Genomic DNA, 14,620 nt, shown 5'->3' with positions numbered 1-14,620 from the left:
TTCTCTTACAGCACACTTTTCTTCCAAACAACTGCCCATCCACAAGTCCTATGGAAAGCATCTGTTGATGTTTTCATAATCTTATGCATTTGTATGTCCAGACAGCAAATCTTGACAACATACTGAGCGCAACAAAATGCTACCACAGCTCCACAGGCAATAGCATCTCAGCGGTTTTTTCCACTACCAGTGCACCCTAAGGCTAACTATCCTTGGGCAGCATAGCTTTATGTGTAGTAGGCAAAAAGATATCCATGAGCTCCCAGGACATTTTATTTTTAAATGGTCAAAGAGAGAACACAAGCCTCCCAGTCATTCAGGTCCATGCCCGTTGTAATTACTGAATTCTTGTCTTAATGCAAATATCTTCATAGACACAAATACCTTCATAGCCTTATGTGCCACTTCAAATGATGGAGCTAGAATTTCCCGTGCTTGTTCTATGAATGTGAAACTACGTGTAACATTTTGGAAACTGAATTTTATTTCAGAATAAAAAAAGATAGTGCTAACATTTAGTGAGAAGAAAATTACTTCCAAAACTGCTGAATATTTAAATCTGGCATTTTAGATCTGCCTAGTCTATAATATGTATGCTTCATAAATAAGAAGAAGTGTCATTATAAAAAGCATGAATTGAAAAATTTTCCTCAGAGGAAAACACTTAATACTGAATTTCTCATCTTAAACACAGGTATAGAACTCGTGCCTGTCAGGTATTGTAGTGCAGTGAGCTACATGAATCACCTTAAATGGAGATAAAGAAATTATTTCTCTCACATAAAGTTTTTAAAGAAGACTACATCCCATTCTAAAAGTTGTGTTATAAATTTAGCAAAATCAACAAGAAGAAAATCAGCACCTGAGTCTTAAAGCCTGTGGTACAGAGAAGATTAGACTAGGTAGAAGACAATTAAGATTTGACATAGTGTAAAAAGACAAAAATATGCTGCTACTCAAGTTTATTGCAGTGATTCTCTAATTAAGCAGATTTTCTTCTCTCTCTTTTCCCCACATCCTAAAATGCAAGAGCCTGGCACTTGGAGATAACATCTCCCTCTACTGCTGTCTAGGAGGCCCTGGACCAAATTTTCTTGCCTTTATTTCCGTCCCAGGCTCCCGACTTTGCCTCATCTCTTCTGCAGAACCATCCCCTTGCTCTGCTCTCAGCAGCTGCCTGGCAATGTGCCTCAGGGTACATTCCCACTCTCAAAAGGATCCCCTCCCGAAATGAAGCTTGCCAAAATAGGACAGATAGTTTATTGAGTTTTCTCCCAGCGAACTGAGTTCGTTTAATGGGAATGATTGGTAAAGTCTACTACTTAATTACAATAGTATTAGGATAAATTCTGCTTAATGGAGATGCTCACAGCAAACACCAAGTACCTGAATTATTGTTAAAAACCTTCCAAAATAACCAGTGATAGTTTTAATGAAATGTTAAAGTTCTGCTGTTTTCATAAACAGGTGTCAAAATGAACCATGGGTACGTGTAGTCTCAAAAAAGTTAAGGAAACAAAGTTAAAAAACAAGAGCAATTTTGTATAAAAATTCCCTGTTGATATTCTGGAAATAACCAAATCATAAATGAAGAAAAAAAAAAAAAAAGAAGAATGAATCATATGGTGTGCAGTACTAACACCAGTGCACTAATAGCATTTAGACAGAAGATAAGGATTTAGGTTCTCCTATACTCTACCTTGTTTCTCCATCCCCTATCTGAGATCTGGAAACTACTTCTGCAAGTTGGAAAAAAATGCTTTTTGATTTTTCCAAAGCAGGGTGTTTATTCAGACCCTTACCACATATTGCAGTCATATTATTAGCATGGTTTAAATGTGTGTAAATGTAAATAAAAGAGCAGAAATAACTTCTTTAAAAAAAATAAAATCTAAACTACAATTGTGCATGAAAGTTTCAAACTTTCGTCATTGCATTCTCCTAAACTACGTGTCTATATAAATGGGAGAACACTTGGTAAAAGGTGAAGTAATGTGAGGTGATGTGTTCTCAAAAATCATTGTGGATGGCCATGAGGACATCTTGGCATAATAACCCAAGGTGTTCAAAAGACTTTTGAATGTGTTACATGGGGACACGATTCAGTGGTGAACACAGTGCTGCTGGATTAAGCTGGACTTGATCTTAGGACAGCACATGATGTCACCCTACAGCTACATGCTGACGTGCTGTGCATGTGTTAGGATGGGCTGCTTAGAACCATAGAGTCATTAAGGTTGGAAAACACCTCTAAGTGCTGCAACAATAATGTCTGGTCATGTTTGGGACAGAAGGAAGTGATCTTAAACTTGTTCAAAACATGAAGAGATTGACAGCAACAGAAGTAAAAACGAGAAAGAAATGCTCTTGTAGTCACTTGAAATATTTAAAGGTATAAAAGTAGCATAACAAAGATGAGAATCAAGGTTCGTTACTCAGCACACTATTTTTGGTAATTAAATATAAAAATGTCTCTGTGCTATTAAGAGCTAAATACTCCATTTGCAATTAAATATCTAAAGATAAAATCTACCTTATCCCTTTCCATGTTTGAATAAGAGAAAAAGAAGCTAAAGACTGGCTACAGCCTGACTACAGACAGACTCCTTCCTCTCAGTAGCCATGCAGCATCTCCAACAGAAGTCCCCAGAAAACCCTCGTGCTGCAACTCTGAAGATTAGAAGTCACTGTCTACCACAGACATGAGGTTTCTGACCCAAAGTGACCAGCCAGAGATAAGTGAGTGAATAACTTTACTGCATTTTGAACCTTGGCTCCTCAGTCCCTCACATGCTAGCCAGTCAAACAGCTCCATGAGCGTATCTTCCAGAAATGTCTCTTTGGTGTTGAACCTCCCAGATCCATTTAAGGGTTCCTGCAGTGTCCCACTGCTTGCCTGGCCCAACTCTGCACATTCTCCTCCTGTGGATTCTCTTCACAGCCACATTGAATCCTCTTTTCCTTATCTGGCTCATACAGGCCTGCCCCGCACGCTCTTCCCTGCAACTAGGGGATGAGAATGGTGAGCTGAATACAGCTGATGATTGTTTTGCTTCACAAAACCCTGCCATGGGCACAGATTAACACCAAAAACTAGATGGCAGCAGCCAAGGGAACAGGGCTCTTGGAATGCCTCCACACTACTGCCGGAGCGACCACTGTTCGACATCCGTCGTGAGCTACGTGGTTCAGGGCTGCTTTTGTTTCCATGGGCCTCATTCCCATCAAGCTGTCCCCTCAAACAGGGAAAATATTTACAGCTGAAAAAAGCAAGTGAACAGCTTTTTCTTAACTAGGTTGCTAGTGCCATGAATTTAGATCTGCTTACACCCAGAAGCTGTTCTTTCAGTGATTTGTACGTCCAGTCTAGGAGATCTTCTGCTCTTTTCACCTGCATGGTCATATTAAACTTGGCATTTGTGAAAATCCGTTTTCATGTTAAACACTGGAATCACAAACTAGAAGTCTGATGCATCAAAATATATTTCTACCTATTTGTGGGTATCCATGAACTACTGAAGTTTCTGTGATGCAGCAAGACACAGATTTGGAGCCTTCTCGGTCAAATTGTGTTGTCTTGCATCCCACAGCTGAGTTCTCACCAGCTGTAGACAGCCAGTAGTATTGTTCAAACTCTTCACAGGTCTGTTTGTCTAAACAGTGAGATTATATTAAATCTCAAGCAGAATCTGGGAACATGTAGACATATTCATTTTCTAGGCTTGAAAAGGTATTCCTATGCATTTAATTTTCTAGGGACTACCCAACTATTATGGTACAGTAGATGGAAAGTGAAAGTAGCAGAAGGAAATGGAAGGCAGTAAACTTCAAGTCCAATTGTGCTGATAGATACAAATTATACACGCAGCTGAGAGCAGAGTAATTTCAGTAGTTTGGCAAAATTACAGGAATAGATATTTTAAAGTATTTAAATAGGACGTCTATCACTTTAAATATAATAGGTATCTACAAATATTTAAGAATTATATAAGAAGTTCTTAAGGTCAAACTGAAATAAAACTTTAATGCCTAGACAAGTTTTAAGATCCAAGAACTCACTTGCTAAAAACAATGTCTTAAGATTTTCTGCTGGCTGCATGCAGATTGTTTCATCCACAGTAATGGTAATAATAGCATACATGATTTCGTAATGTAATTGTATGTAATTCATGACTATTGGCTAAACTCCTAGATGAGAAAAATTAAGAACTTTATTAGTCATTGAGCTCTCAAGTCCACCTTTAGTTTGAGTATTCTTCAGTCCTGATGTGGATCTTGCTCTACCATATTTCCCAACAGTGCTGCAACACTGTTGAGGATACCAACACCTGCTATTCCTATTGCAAATTTGCACAGCATTAATATAATTTTTGTTCAAGGTACCCAATCTTCCACTACTCTGAGATGTGTACTGCTAACATATTTCAAGACAGAAACTTGAAAGATCTAAAATGTAATTGACATCTGGCACGGTGACTCAATTAAATACCGTGCTGAATTAATTAGCTTGCTCCGTCTCATGAGCCAACAGCAGCAAGACCATATTCAGCAATGCAGCAGTGCTGGAAACAAGAAGCATTTCAACAGGATATTACATGTACAGGCTGCATTCAGTACAGAGTGCAAGGGGAATAAGTCAGCTCTGACTGTTACAGCCGGAATGAATCCTGTGAGGCACTGTCACATTGCAAACACTAAACAGTACAGTCAGGTAAGATACTTGTAGTCAGACACAAACTTATTTCCCAATAAAGATAGCAGCTGCAAAAATTATGATATTTACTCACCTGGGGGTCCCTGAATTTCTCTTTCCTTTCCTGTCTATACAAAATAATCCACATTAAAACTATTTTCCAAAAATTTGGTGTTTATAACAGTGCAATGTTTGAGGTTCTCATTCAGAAAAGAAATAAATCTGTTTTCAGCTGCTCGTGTGAAAGATTGATTGAATTCTAGGGATGTGAGGCTCTACCCAAACGACCTTCCCAAAACAGATATAAATAACCTAAATAAAAATCCCAACTCCCCGATGAGCAACAGAGAACATGTACAATAGTGAGATAAGTAATCAAATGTGTCAAAAAAAACCCCAAAAAAAACCCAGAATCATTTCAAGAGAAAAAAAAGATAAAAGAAAACCATGTAGAAGCTGATGCTGAAGTTTTGTTGCTTTAACAGCAAATTAAAGTTGCATCAAAAGGTCTGTATTTCTTCACAGAGCATTTTAAAGTACCAAATGTAGTATTAGAGGAAACATCTGATATTTGGGAGAAAGAAAAAAATACTTAACATCAGAAAATAACTCAGGTGGGAAGAGATCTCTGGAGGTCGTCCAGTCCAAAGTCCTGCTCAAAGAGGGCAAACTTCAAAGTCAGATGCAACTTCGAAGTTAAATCAGATTGCTCAAGATGATACCCAGCTCAGTTTTGACTTTTTCAAGGGATGGAGTTGTTCAGGGGACAAAACAATATTTCTGAGGCCTAAAATTCTGTTTACAGGAACTTTTTTAGATTTCCAAATGTGTCTATATTTGTAGACAAAACAGAAGTAAAATCTTTCAAGTGTTAATAGACTATATGATTTTTAATTTAATAATAAAAAAGTATCTTTACAGTTTAATGACAAAGAAGTCCTGAAGCTTTTCATCACACATCTCTGTGAACTACACTGAGAAAGTTGTTCTATCCCATTACAATAAAAAAATTGAAATTCAATTCTGCATACTGCTCAATTCATTAAAATCCAACTATCTTAGCTAAATGTTTTTGATATAGCAAAAGTGGTATTTGTCCAAATTCAAATAGCAATAACAGACCTTAAAACATTCCTATGCTATTAAGAGAAAAGCAAGGTCCTTCTAGGATTGTGGTTATTCTACAATGCCACAAAAAAACCCCAAAAAACCAAACCAAACCAAACCAAACCAAACCAAACCAAACCAAACCAAAACCAAACAAAAACCAGACAAACAAACAAACAAACAAACAAAAACCACCAAAAACAACAACAACTAAACAAACAACGAAAAAAGAGATACAATATGATTTTATAATTGGCTGCTGATATATTGCAAATGCATCCTAAGAATATCTGATAAAGATAAATTTTGTAGAGAAGGGACAATTAATAGCAGCTCCCATACTTAAACATTATCTTCATATTGTATACACCCAATAAAGTGGTAAAAGTGGATAAAGCCAAACCAGCATTTCTCTATGTTATGGATTCTGGACAGACCTCAAGCTACAACGGGACTAAGGTTTCTGTTATGTGAAAGCTGATGAAATTAGTTATACTGGGATTTAGAAAATTTGAATTACAGGTGATTGTCACATACGACATTTTATGAAAAACAATTTGAGAATTATGACAGGCCAATAATAAAATAGATGAAGAAATAAAAATTAAATTGATGGAGAAAATGACACAAGCTCAACTTTTCCAGTTTTTCCTTTCTAACATTTAGATGCTTTGACTCTGCAGTACTTCTGAAAATCTATTCTTTATTCAGGTGCCTGAATGGGAAATCTGATCTGGATTGGGAATACTCTTGAACTCTTGAAAACTTAGACAAAGTTTCCATGCCACTTTCTGTAACATTTCTTAGCACCATTTGATTAATAAATTACGCTAAAGAGGACAAAACAGTAAGATTTTAAATGTCTACTATGAACTATATCTATACTGTACTATACTGTGTACTCAGAATAATGCTTCACTCAAATTTTAATATGCATATTTACAGAAAGTCACATGCATCCTATCCCACAACCCTTAGAAAGAGAGCTCCATTATAGAGGCAAAGGTTCTCCAGGGAGGAGTTAGTTGAACACACTCCATTTCCCCCTTTTTCTCCCCTGTCCACATAACCCCTCTCTCACACTGTCCCATATGACAAATCAGCCACTACAGTGCTCCTCCCTCTCTTCAGGTCCTCCAAATGCAGGATGATCCCCAGGGCTAGAGAAGCTCAGGTTCTCCATTTGCAGTGCAGATGTGTGCACCCCAAACACCTGCAATCCCCTCCTGTGAAACCATCCCACACATCTTTATGCTTAATACATTCAATGCAAGGTCTGTAACAGCAAACAGTGATCCAGCTGCAGATAATGGCTCTTCAGAAGTATCCCACAGGGCAATGCATGTTCCAAGTCTGTTTAAACCCTTCTAGAGATATTAGTTGTTTCCTTCCTGATATTTTCAGAAAATTAATCTGAACTATACACAAATAATATTGAAACTCAGACTTAAAACCAACACAAACAAAGATGAAATGAAGACCTAGAAATGACATGATTTTCAGTGCACTGAAGTGAGATCAGCAAAGCATTACTTTTAAGTAAAATGGTCCACATACTTTCTGCAATCAGAATAAAAAATGAGGCTAATTGAGAATATATTATCTGACAGGTGTCTTTTGATGCTTTTAAAAAAAATGTGAATTTGATGGAAGATTTTGCTATGTTCAATTACATTAAGGCATATTTAATTAATTTGATCCTAAAATAATATAGTTATTTGTTTTTGATACCTTTCTTTAATATAAATTAAGTATTCAGCAATTAATACTATGAAAAATTTAAAAAGCCATGAAAAAAATCAGATATTACTACTGAAACACAACACCTTGGTTCAGCAAACAAGGAAGTGACATTTCCCTTCAGTAAAAGAACAAGTTAAACACTATTAACCTGTGCTCCAAATAACTTCATGTGGATGGTTGCCATAGATGAACAAATTGGAAAAGAGCCAAATACCACTGTCCGTTAAAGCTAACAATGCCTGTTTTCAAACGCTCCCTCTGAGGAGCAATTCAGGCTATTCCCTGAGGAATGACACACAGTATAACAAAGAGAAGCTCTCGGAGCATCTACATACCAAGGTGTTATTATTCAGATCCATCTTCCCAGTGAAAGGCCCCCATGTTGTTCCAACCGGAAGCTGCTGCCGGCTCTGGATCTTGCGCTCCCCGTCTTTCTGGACCACCTCCAACTCTCCTGCAAACAAAGAAAACAAGCAGTGTTGAGAGTACTTTCACTCATGCCGTGACAACAACCACCTCTGCCTTTGTGTCGGTTTTATACGCACAACGTTCTGAGGACCAATATAATGAGAATTAATTATGCTTGTCTGAGAAACAACTGATCTTGTCATCCTGCAGAAGAAAAACAAACCTTTTTCCCTTATAATTATATTCAAATTTGGTTCAGAAAGTTCCATTCCTTTCTTGCATCTTTTCACACACATTAGAGTTTGAAAGCAGTTTTATTCAGAATAGCATTCCATAAGAGTTGTTAAGAAGTGCTGAGGAGGGGGGAAATGGCAGCTGAAAAGAGAGAGTCCTGTAACAGCCACACCTGGTGCATTAATCTCCTTGATGCATTTTGCTGCACAAGATCACATTTTGAAGCATGCAGCAACTAAAATTTTTAGAAAAAGAGCATATAGCCATAAAAAATTCACAACACCTCCAAGATACTACTAAAAGCATTTACTGCAATTACAAAAAGGATTTTGAACTGAGATTTTACAGGCAGTAACATTTCAGAATTAAACAAAAAATTATTTAAATTGTTAGCCTAATATTATAAGACAAAATAAGTAAAAGCAATAGGGAAGCTGTATGATGTTTTTTTCAGTCCATAATGATTTCTAATGCGTGATACTTTTTTAAAAAAAAAATATTTTTGAAAGCAAAGACTTCAAAATTAACACTTAAAGGAGAAATTTTTGCTTTAGCTCACCTTAACTTTTCTGGATTTTCTAGTAAAGAGAAAGAATAACATAATTGATCATTCTCATGGAGGGAAAAATAAAAATCAGTCACTACCTTTCCTACCCCATATTTTATTACTTTATTTCAAGATTAAAAATATAGTCTGGACAACTCTTCTTTGAAAGCAGTGTCTTCACTATGACTATTTTTATTAAAAAAGTCTCGTTTAAAAATGCAGCAACAGTTATATTTACATACACAATTGCTAACACTTTTCTGAATAAATTCTGGTTTCAGACTTTCATGGGGATAGAATGGAACAAGGACTGGCTGGTCTGTACTTTTCCTGTTAGATATTTAACTGCTTTTTCCATGCTCTTGCACTTCCAAGCTTTGCCCTTCCTGCAGGTAGGCAAAAAATCTGTTGTCCTCAGGAGCATCAGAGCTCACCTCAACTTTGCTGAAGCCATGATTTTTCATGATCTATTTTCTATGATTGTTAAAGCCCCTTGCTCCCTTTCCATACCAAAGATGCAACAGTGATTCCTGTCTTTTGCATCAGCACGCCTCAACAACTACACCCCAAATAAGGACAGTGCTTTTCCACAAACAGAGCAAAGTCCAACTGTGCAAGGAGTCAATTCATCCCAGATTTAGAACTCGTGGTTGTTGTGAAATGAACCTTGGGCTGAAGGAAGTGAGTAACTCCTCCTGGCTCACAGGCAGCCTCCCAGACTTCCCTGAACGAAACATTCCCCTGGATGCCTGGATTTACATTGCAGTCAGGCTGCAAAGCTTTTCCTTGTCCACAGGGGTTAATCTTGACCATCTTCCAAATAGAAGAGTTGGCTCCAGCTTCCATTTTCAAGCACAGAAATCTAAATTTCACCTCTGAGTGTTGCAGATTACAAAACTACTCTACGTAAAATCGTGCATCAGATCCTTCCTGCAAACTGGAACAAATCTAGGAAATAGAGCTGTATCGGTTTACAAAAGCTTCTCCGTATGTGGGTGAGTCCTCATCATGCCAGTGCTATGACATTTTATAAGGCAGTATGTGAGCAGGAAAGCTTATGGATTAATTATATCTAATTTACACATGTGACATATATGCATCCAAACAGAAAAAAAAAACCCATCCAAACAACCATAAAAGCATTTTTTTCCTTCTCACAGTCATATTGTTACAAATTGTATTAGCTTCAAAAAATCTCTTTATATGTTAATTATGGAAGAGAGAAATTGCAAAGTAACATGTTTATCACTTAGCCATACTGCAGCATTTTCTCTCTACACAGAGATGAAAACTGCAGCATTTGCTTGCTTTTACACACTAAAAAACAGCCATGTCTATGGACATGTCACATTTAACTGATACCAGAGGAATCATGAGAATCTTTGAAAACCCTTTTAAAAAATAATTCAGCCTCCCTTTCTGCCACTGACATTTTTCATTTGAAAAGGGTTCAGACACAGTCAAACAGTGACTCCTTATCTGTACCTGTGGATTTACAAGCAGGCCTGTCTTTTAATGGATTAAGAACGACAAACTTAGGGCAGATCAACCAGTGATATCCAAAAAGCTACCAAAGTTTTAAGGTACACATCATTACACATTATATTTTAAATAAAATTAATAACATTAATCTTATACCTGATAAGTAGTTCAGATTTGAGGCAAGCATAAGAACAAGCATTTTTTTCCAAATATAATTTTTCCCTTATGTTGATAATTAAATGTAGTATGGATTCTCTCTCTTATTCCCTTTTGTTACATTTCTAAGGTGTAGTTCAGGCAATATTCAATATATATGAATACTTTGAAATGTACTGCCTATGGGGTAACAACATGCTGATTTGTACTGAAACTGCTGTGTTTCCCCATTCACTTAGAACACCATGGAAGAAAAGTAGATTGCAGACAGGGGAAAAAAAAATTGCTGCAAGACCTTTCTGTTTCTCTTCATTGCAGTTCTCCAAAAAACATACATTTGTCTCTGGTCACCATGACCAGCAGCCATTTTAATACTATGGGTGAATGTCAGAGTTGGGAAGAACAATCTGCTTGCATTTTTTGGCAAAATGAGACAATCTGGTTATGCTTATACAAGGTGTAGCACCTTAAAATTTAGTCCTTCGTGAAGATTTTATTTTTTCATCTGAAAATCTTTGGGTTTTTTACAGGAAAAAAAAATAACACTGCCTGCAACTTTTCTGCTTTTATTTACATTTTTCTCCTCTGAAATTTCCTGTCTGGTGAATGGTACCACAACTGCAGCACACAGGGGTTCACTCTCCCACTTGATGTAACCAGGGCTGTCCCCTGCTCAGTGCTGACTTCCCGCAGGGATGCTGGTTTAAATGCCATACCTGTGACCCTAAGTAATGTGTGACTTCAAGGGTGTTTGCTGGAAAATGAGAACCTTACCCTGTGACTCTTAATTAAAAGGGTTTGAAAAATGTGTCAGCAAGACAAGATTTTCCCCTTCAGCATCAGAGGAAGTTCAGATGTAAATCTGAAGTGCTCTCTACAGCTACCATCCCCTGCACAACTGCTCAGAATCTTCACAGATTACATCAGGAGAAGGAAAAGGATCTGAGACTTTGTTGCTGTATCACCACTCACAGTAAGTGTAAAGACTCAGCTGGTACTGACTCTTCACACACACTTGTCCATGGAAATTCCAACATGTGGGGAGGAAAAAAAAAAGAAAGGATCAAAAACTGCAGCAGCTTCCTTTAATCCATGCTCAAACCCAAAGGAAGCAGAAAATTCTGTGCCAAACACTGTTAGGCGCTTCAAGTAATCAGCAATCACCACAGACCATCTCAGTACTGAATACAACGTTCCTTCACATAACAGCAAATTGTAACAGAACTCCTTCCTACCCCTGGAATAAAATATGCAATACACTCATAATTCCCATGCAAAGTAAAGAAGTTGTTTTATTCTCTTCATCCTAGACTTGTCAGCTCTCCTACTGAAAAGGACAGCAAGAAGTATGACAGAAACGGCAATAAGAAATATAAGTAGAGAGGAAGCGATGCTCTGCTTTTAGTTTTTGTGAGTAAGGTATAAAAATTACTTAAGAGACATTCCATGCAGTGTTATTTACTTGCCCATTCCTTGCTACGGAGCAAGTGTTTTTAGGCTGGGTTTTTTTTTAGTTTGTTTGTTTTTTGGTTGTTTGTTTTTTTTTTTTTCCCCGGCTTGTTCTTCAGGAACATACTTATTTCTAACTTGCTGAGTAAGTTTATACAAAATATTTGAGACACATAGTATGGGCTAATCAATTTTGGTAGAAGATAATGCTGTTAGTGCTGTGGGCTGTTTCTCTTATCTTGTTGATGTAGCATACTTTTAAAGTCTGTGATTACTCAAAGACTTATGATAGCTGCACTGCAAAAGAAGCCTCAAGTCATGACTCACTAGTACAGCTATAAAACATCCCATGGCTTTTAAGATACTAGGCCACCTTGGTGGATAGAAAACCAGAATGAAAGGACTCAATTTAGGATTCTTTTCATACATCTATATATTGTTTCATGCATGCCACACAGGGCTTTCATTAAACAGAAGGTAGAGAAGTCTGTTTAGCTTTGTCTTCTTTTACAGCACAATCAGAATAATTTAAAAAAACTCTCCACAAAACATAGAGTACACAGGAATCCAACAAGAGCTTTTGGCCCTTAACAGGAATTTGACCACAGTCTGACTACCAGAAAAATTCAATTATATATAGTATTTCTGAAAAAAAATAATACTGGCTTTCATCCATCTAGCTACATTCTGGAATAAGAAACAAAGGAGTATATATCTGAAGGTGAATGATGAACAACTTTTGTGGAACATAAGGAGAACTACATTCAGAAATAAATGTATCCAGATTCATATGCATTTAACACTTCTAAGCAAGTCACTGATAGCTTTGGGCAGTAGTTGTTTGGTTGTTGTTTTTTTTTTTTTTCTTAATTGAAAATAACTTTCTAAGTGGAGTCGGTTCAAAACAATGAGTAAGCTCTTCCTCTGCTATAATTAGAGATTGGTCATTTGATATAATGGGGCTCTACCAATTTCCACAAGCAAATGGCTCCTTCTTTGCATATTTCTAGTCCACGACCACCTGTCTCTCTAATGAGTATTTTTGCATGGCAGAGAAATTGTGTATGTTGTATTTTCGAGCAAGGACTGCTCTGGAGTCAGAATGAGCTAGTTAGAAACACTGTCAGAAGTTCTTAAGTGCTGCCCAACCCAGAACCCAGTATCTGCCTGCCATCCTATATGCACAGGAAGAATCTGCAATTAATATTTGGCTGGTGATTGCTTCCATTATAACAAACTAATATGTGTGTATCTGCACACAGCAATACACTGATAGTGGAGAACTATCCCATTTCCACTTCTGTGATTCTTAATAAGGTAGCACCAATATTCAGGGTTCACACATTTGCTTGGCAGATATAAACTGCATTATTGAGATACTTCCTGTAAATTCTCCTCCCTCAATTTTCAAGTCTCTGAGACATAACACACACTAAACTACAGTTTTGAACATAAACTTGAAATACGACATTCTCTATTCAAGTACTCCAGTCAAACCCTGATAAATCAGGCTGGCCATGCAGTGATCTTATCCCTTCTGACTCTTTAATAAATCGAACCTTGTAAGTTCATGCTGTTGGAAGTTGTCACTAAATGAAATTGTGACCTTATCCGATGCGTGAACTTATCCTGCTGACAACTACATTTATTGTACGGATAAGCATGGGGGAAAAAAAGAGGCTTTCGATAATTGTGATCTTACCCATATGCAACTCTAACAGATGGGATCTTTTTGATGTTCCATTTAATGATTTGTCTATGATGAGCCTCTACTCAGAGAAAAAATAAATGTTCTTCATAGGTAAGTGGTAGGGGAACTGGTAAGCGGTATGAAAAGTGCACAAAGAGGAGTGTCTGACAGCAGAGAGTCAAAAGCTATTAGCTTAACACAAAGAGCTTTGAATTAGCTGGTAATTGCACTGGAAAAGATAACATAATGGAAATGCTCAAACAGTAACATTCCCTTTCCATGGGACTCATTCAATAGTCCAAAACCCTGAAACAAATAACTGTGAGGCTGAGGCAGTAACCCAAAATACGCTGTGCTATGGCACTTCATGATGAAGGAATAAGTGAATGAATGAATGAATGAATGAGAAAATCCTCTTCCAGTACTGACCTTAGATGCTTGCCTCTGCTATTGTGGAAGAATGTTGGGTAACAGACAATTCATAGAATCATAGAATAGTGTTTGGAATAGGGTTGGGAGGGACCCTTAAAGGTAATCTATTTCTACCTTCCTTCACCAAGCAGGAACATCTTTGACTAGATCAGGTCATACACAGCCCTGTTCAACCTGACCTTGAATGTTTTTGGGATGGGACATCCACCACATCTCTGGGCAATGTGTTCCAGTGTCTCACAACCTTCAATTTAAAAATCCCTGAAAATGGCAAAGCACCTCACATTACTGTGTTTGTCAGGGATTTAATACATAATGTTACCTAACCTTCACAGTGGACAATACTGTACCCATTCTGCAGTCAGTGCACTGACTCCAGAGCAAGAAGCCTTGGGTGGTGTCAGGTACAGTCTGATTTGCAGCACTACAAGCCTACTGGGGGATACAAAAATTGTACTTATCTTACTAGAAAGACACATACATATGAGACAAATTCACACTGAGTCCAAGCAGTAATGGACTAAATTACAATTAGTCTTTGAAAGAAATTTTGTCATTTAATTTGCTATGCAAATGGCATGATCAATGGTCTTGGCAAAACCAGAGGTTATGTAGGCTGCCCACAAGCAAAGGCAAAACTTAATTTTGCTTCCCAAAAGATGGGCCAGGACAGTGCTAG

General features: G+C 37.3%; 1 protein-coding gene across 2 annotated transcripts in view; it reads right to left on the bottom strand.

The window, feature by feature from the left end:
• The window catches only part of ZFPM2 (zinc finger protein, FOG family member 2), a 305,920-nt gene that overhangs the window by 149,719 nt on the left and 141,581 nt on the right, over positions 1 to 14,620 (bottom strand). For both annotated transcript variants that reach the window (XM_014879306.2, XM_014879308.2), the window contains one exon: positions 7,879 to 7,997. In XM_014879306.2, the coding sequence (XP_014734792.1) occupies positions 7,879 to 7,997 (119 nt within the window). The remainder of the gene's footprint in view (positions 1 to 7,878; positions 7,998 to 14,620) is intronic.

This window comes from Sturnus vulgaris, chromosome 1 (genome assembly GCF_052056855.1).
Source record: "Sturnus vulgaris isolate bStuVul1 chromosome 1, bStuVul1.hap1, whole genome shotgun sequence".
Taxonomy (NCBI): domain Eukaryota; kingdom Metazoa; phylum Chordata; class Aves; order Passeriformes; family Sturnidae; genus Sturnus; species Sturnus vulgaris.
The sequence above is the reverse complement of the archived record's forward strand: the minus strand, read 5'-3'. Positions and strand labels throughout refer to the sequence as shown.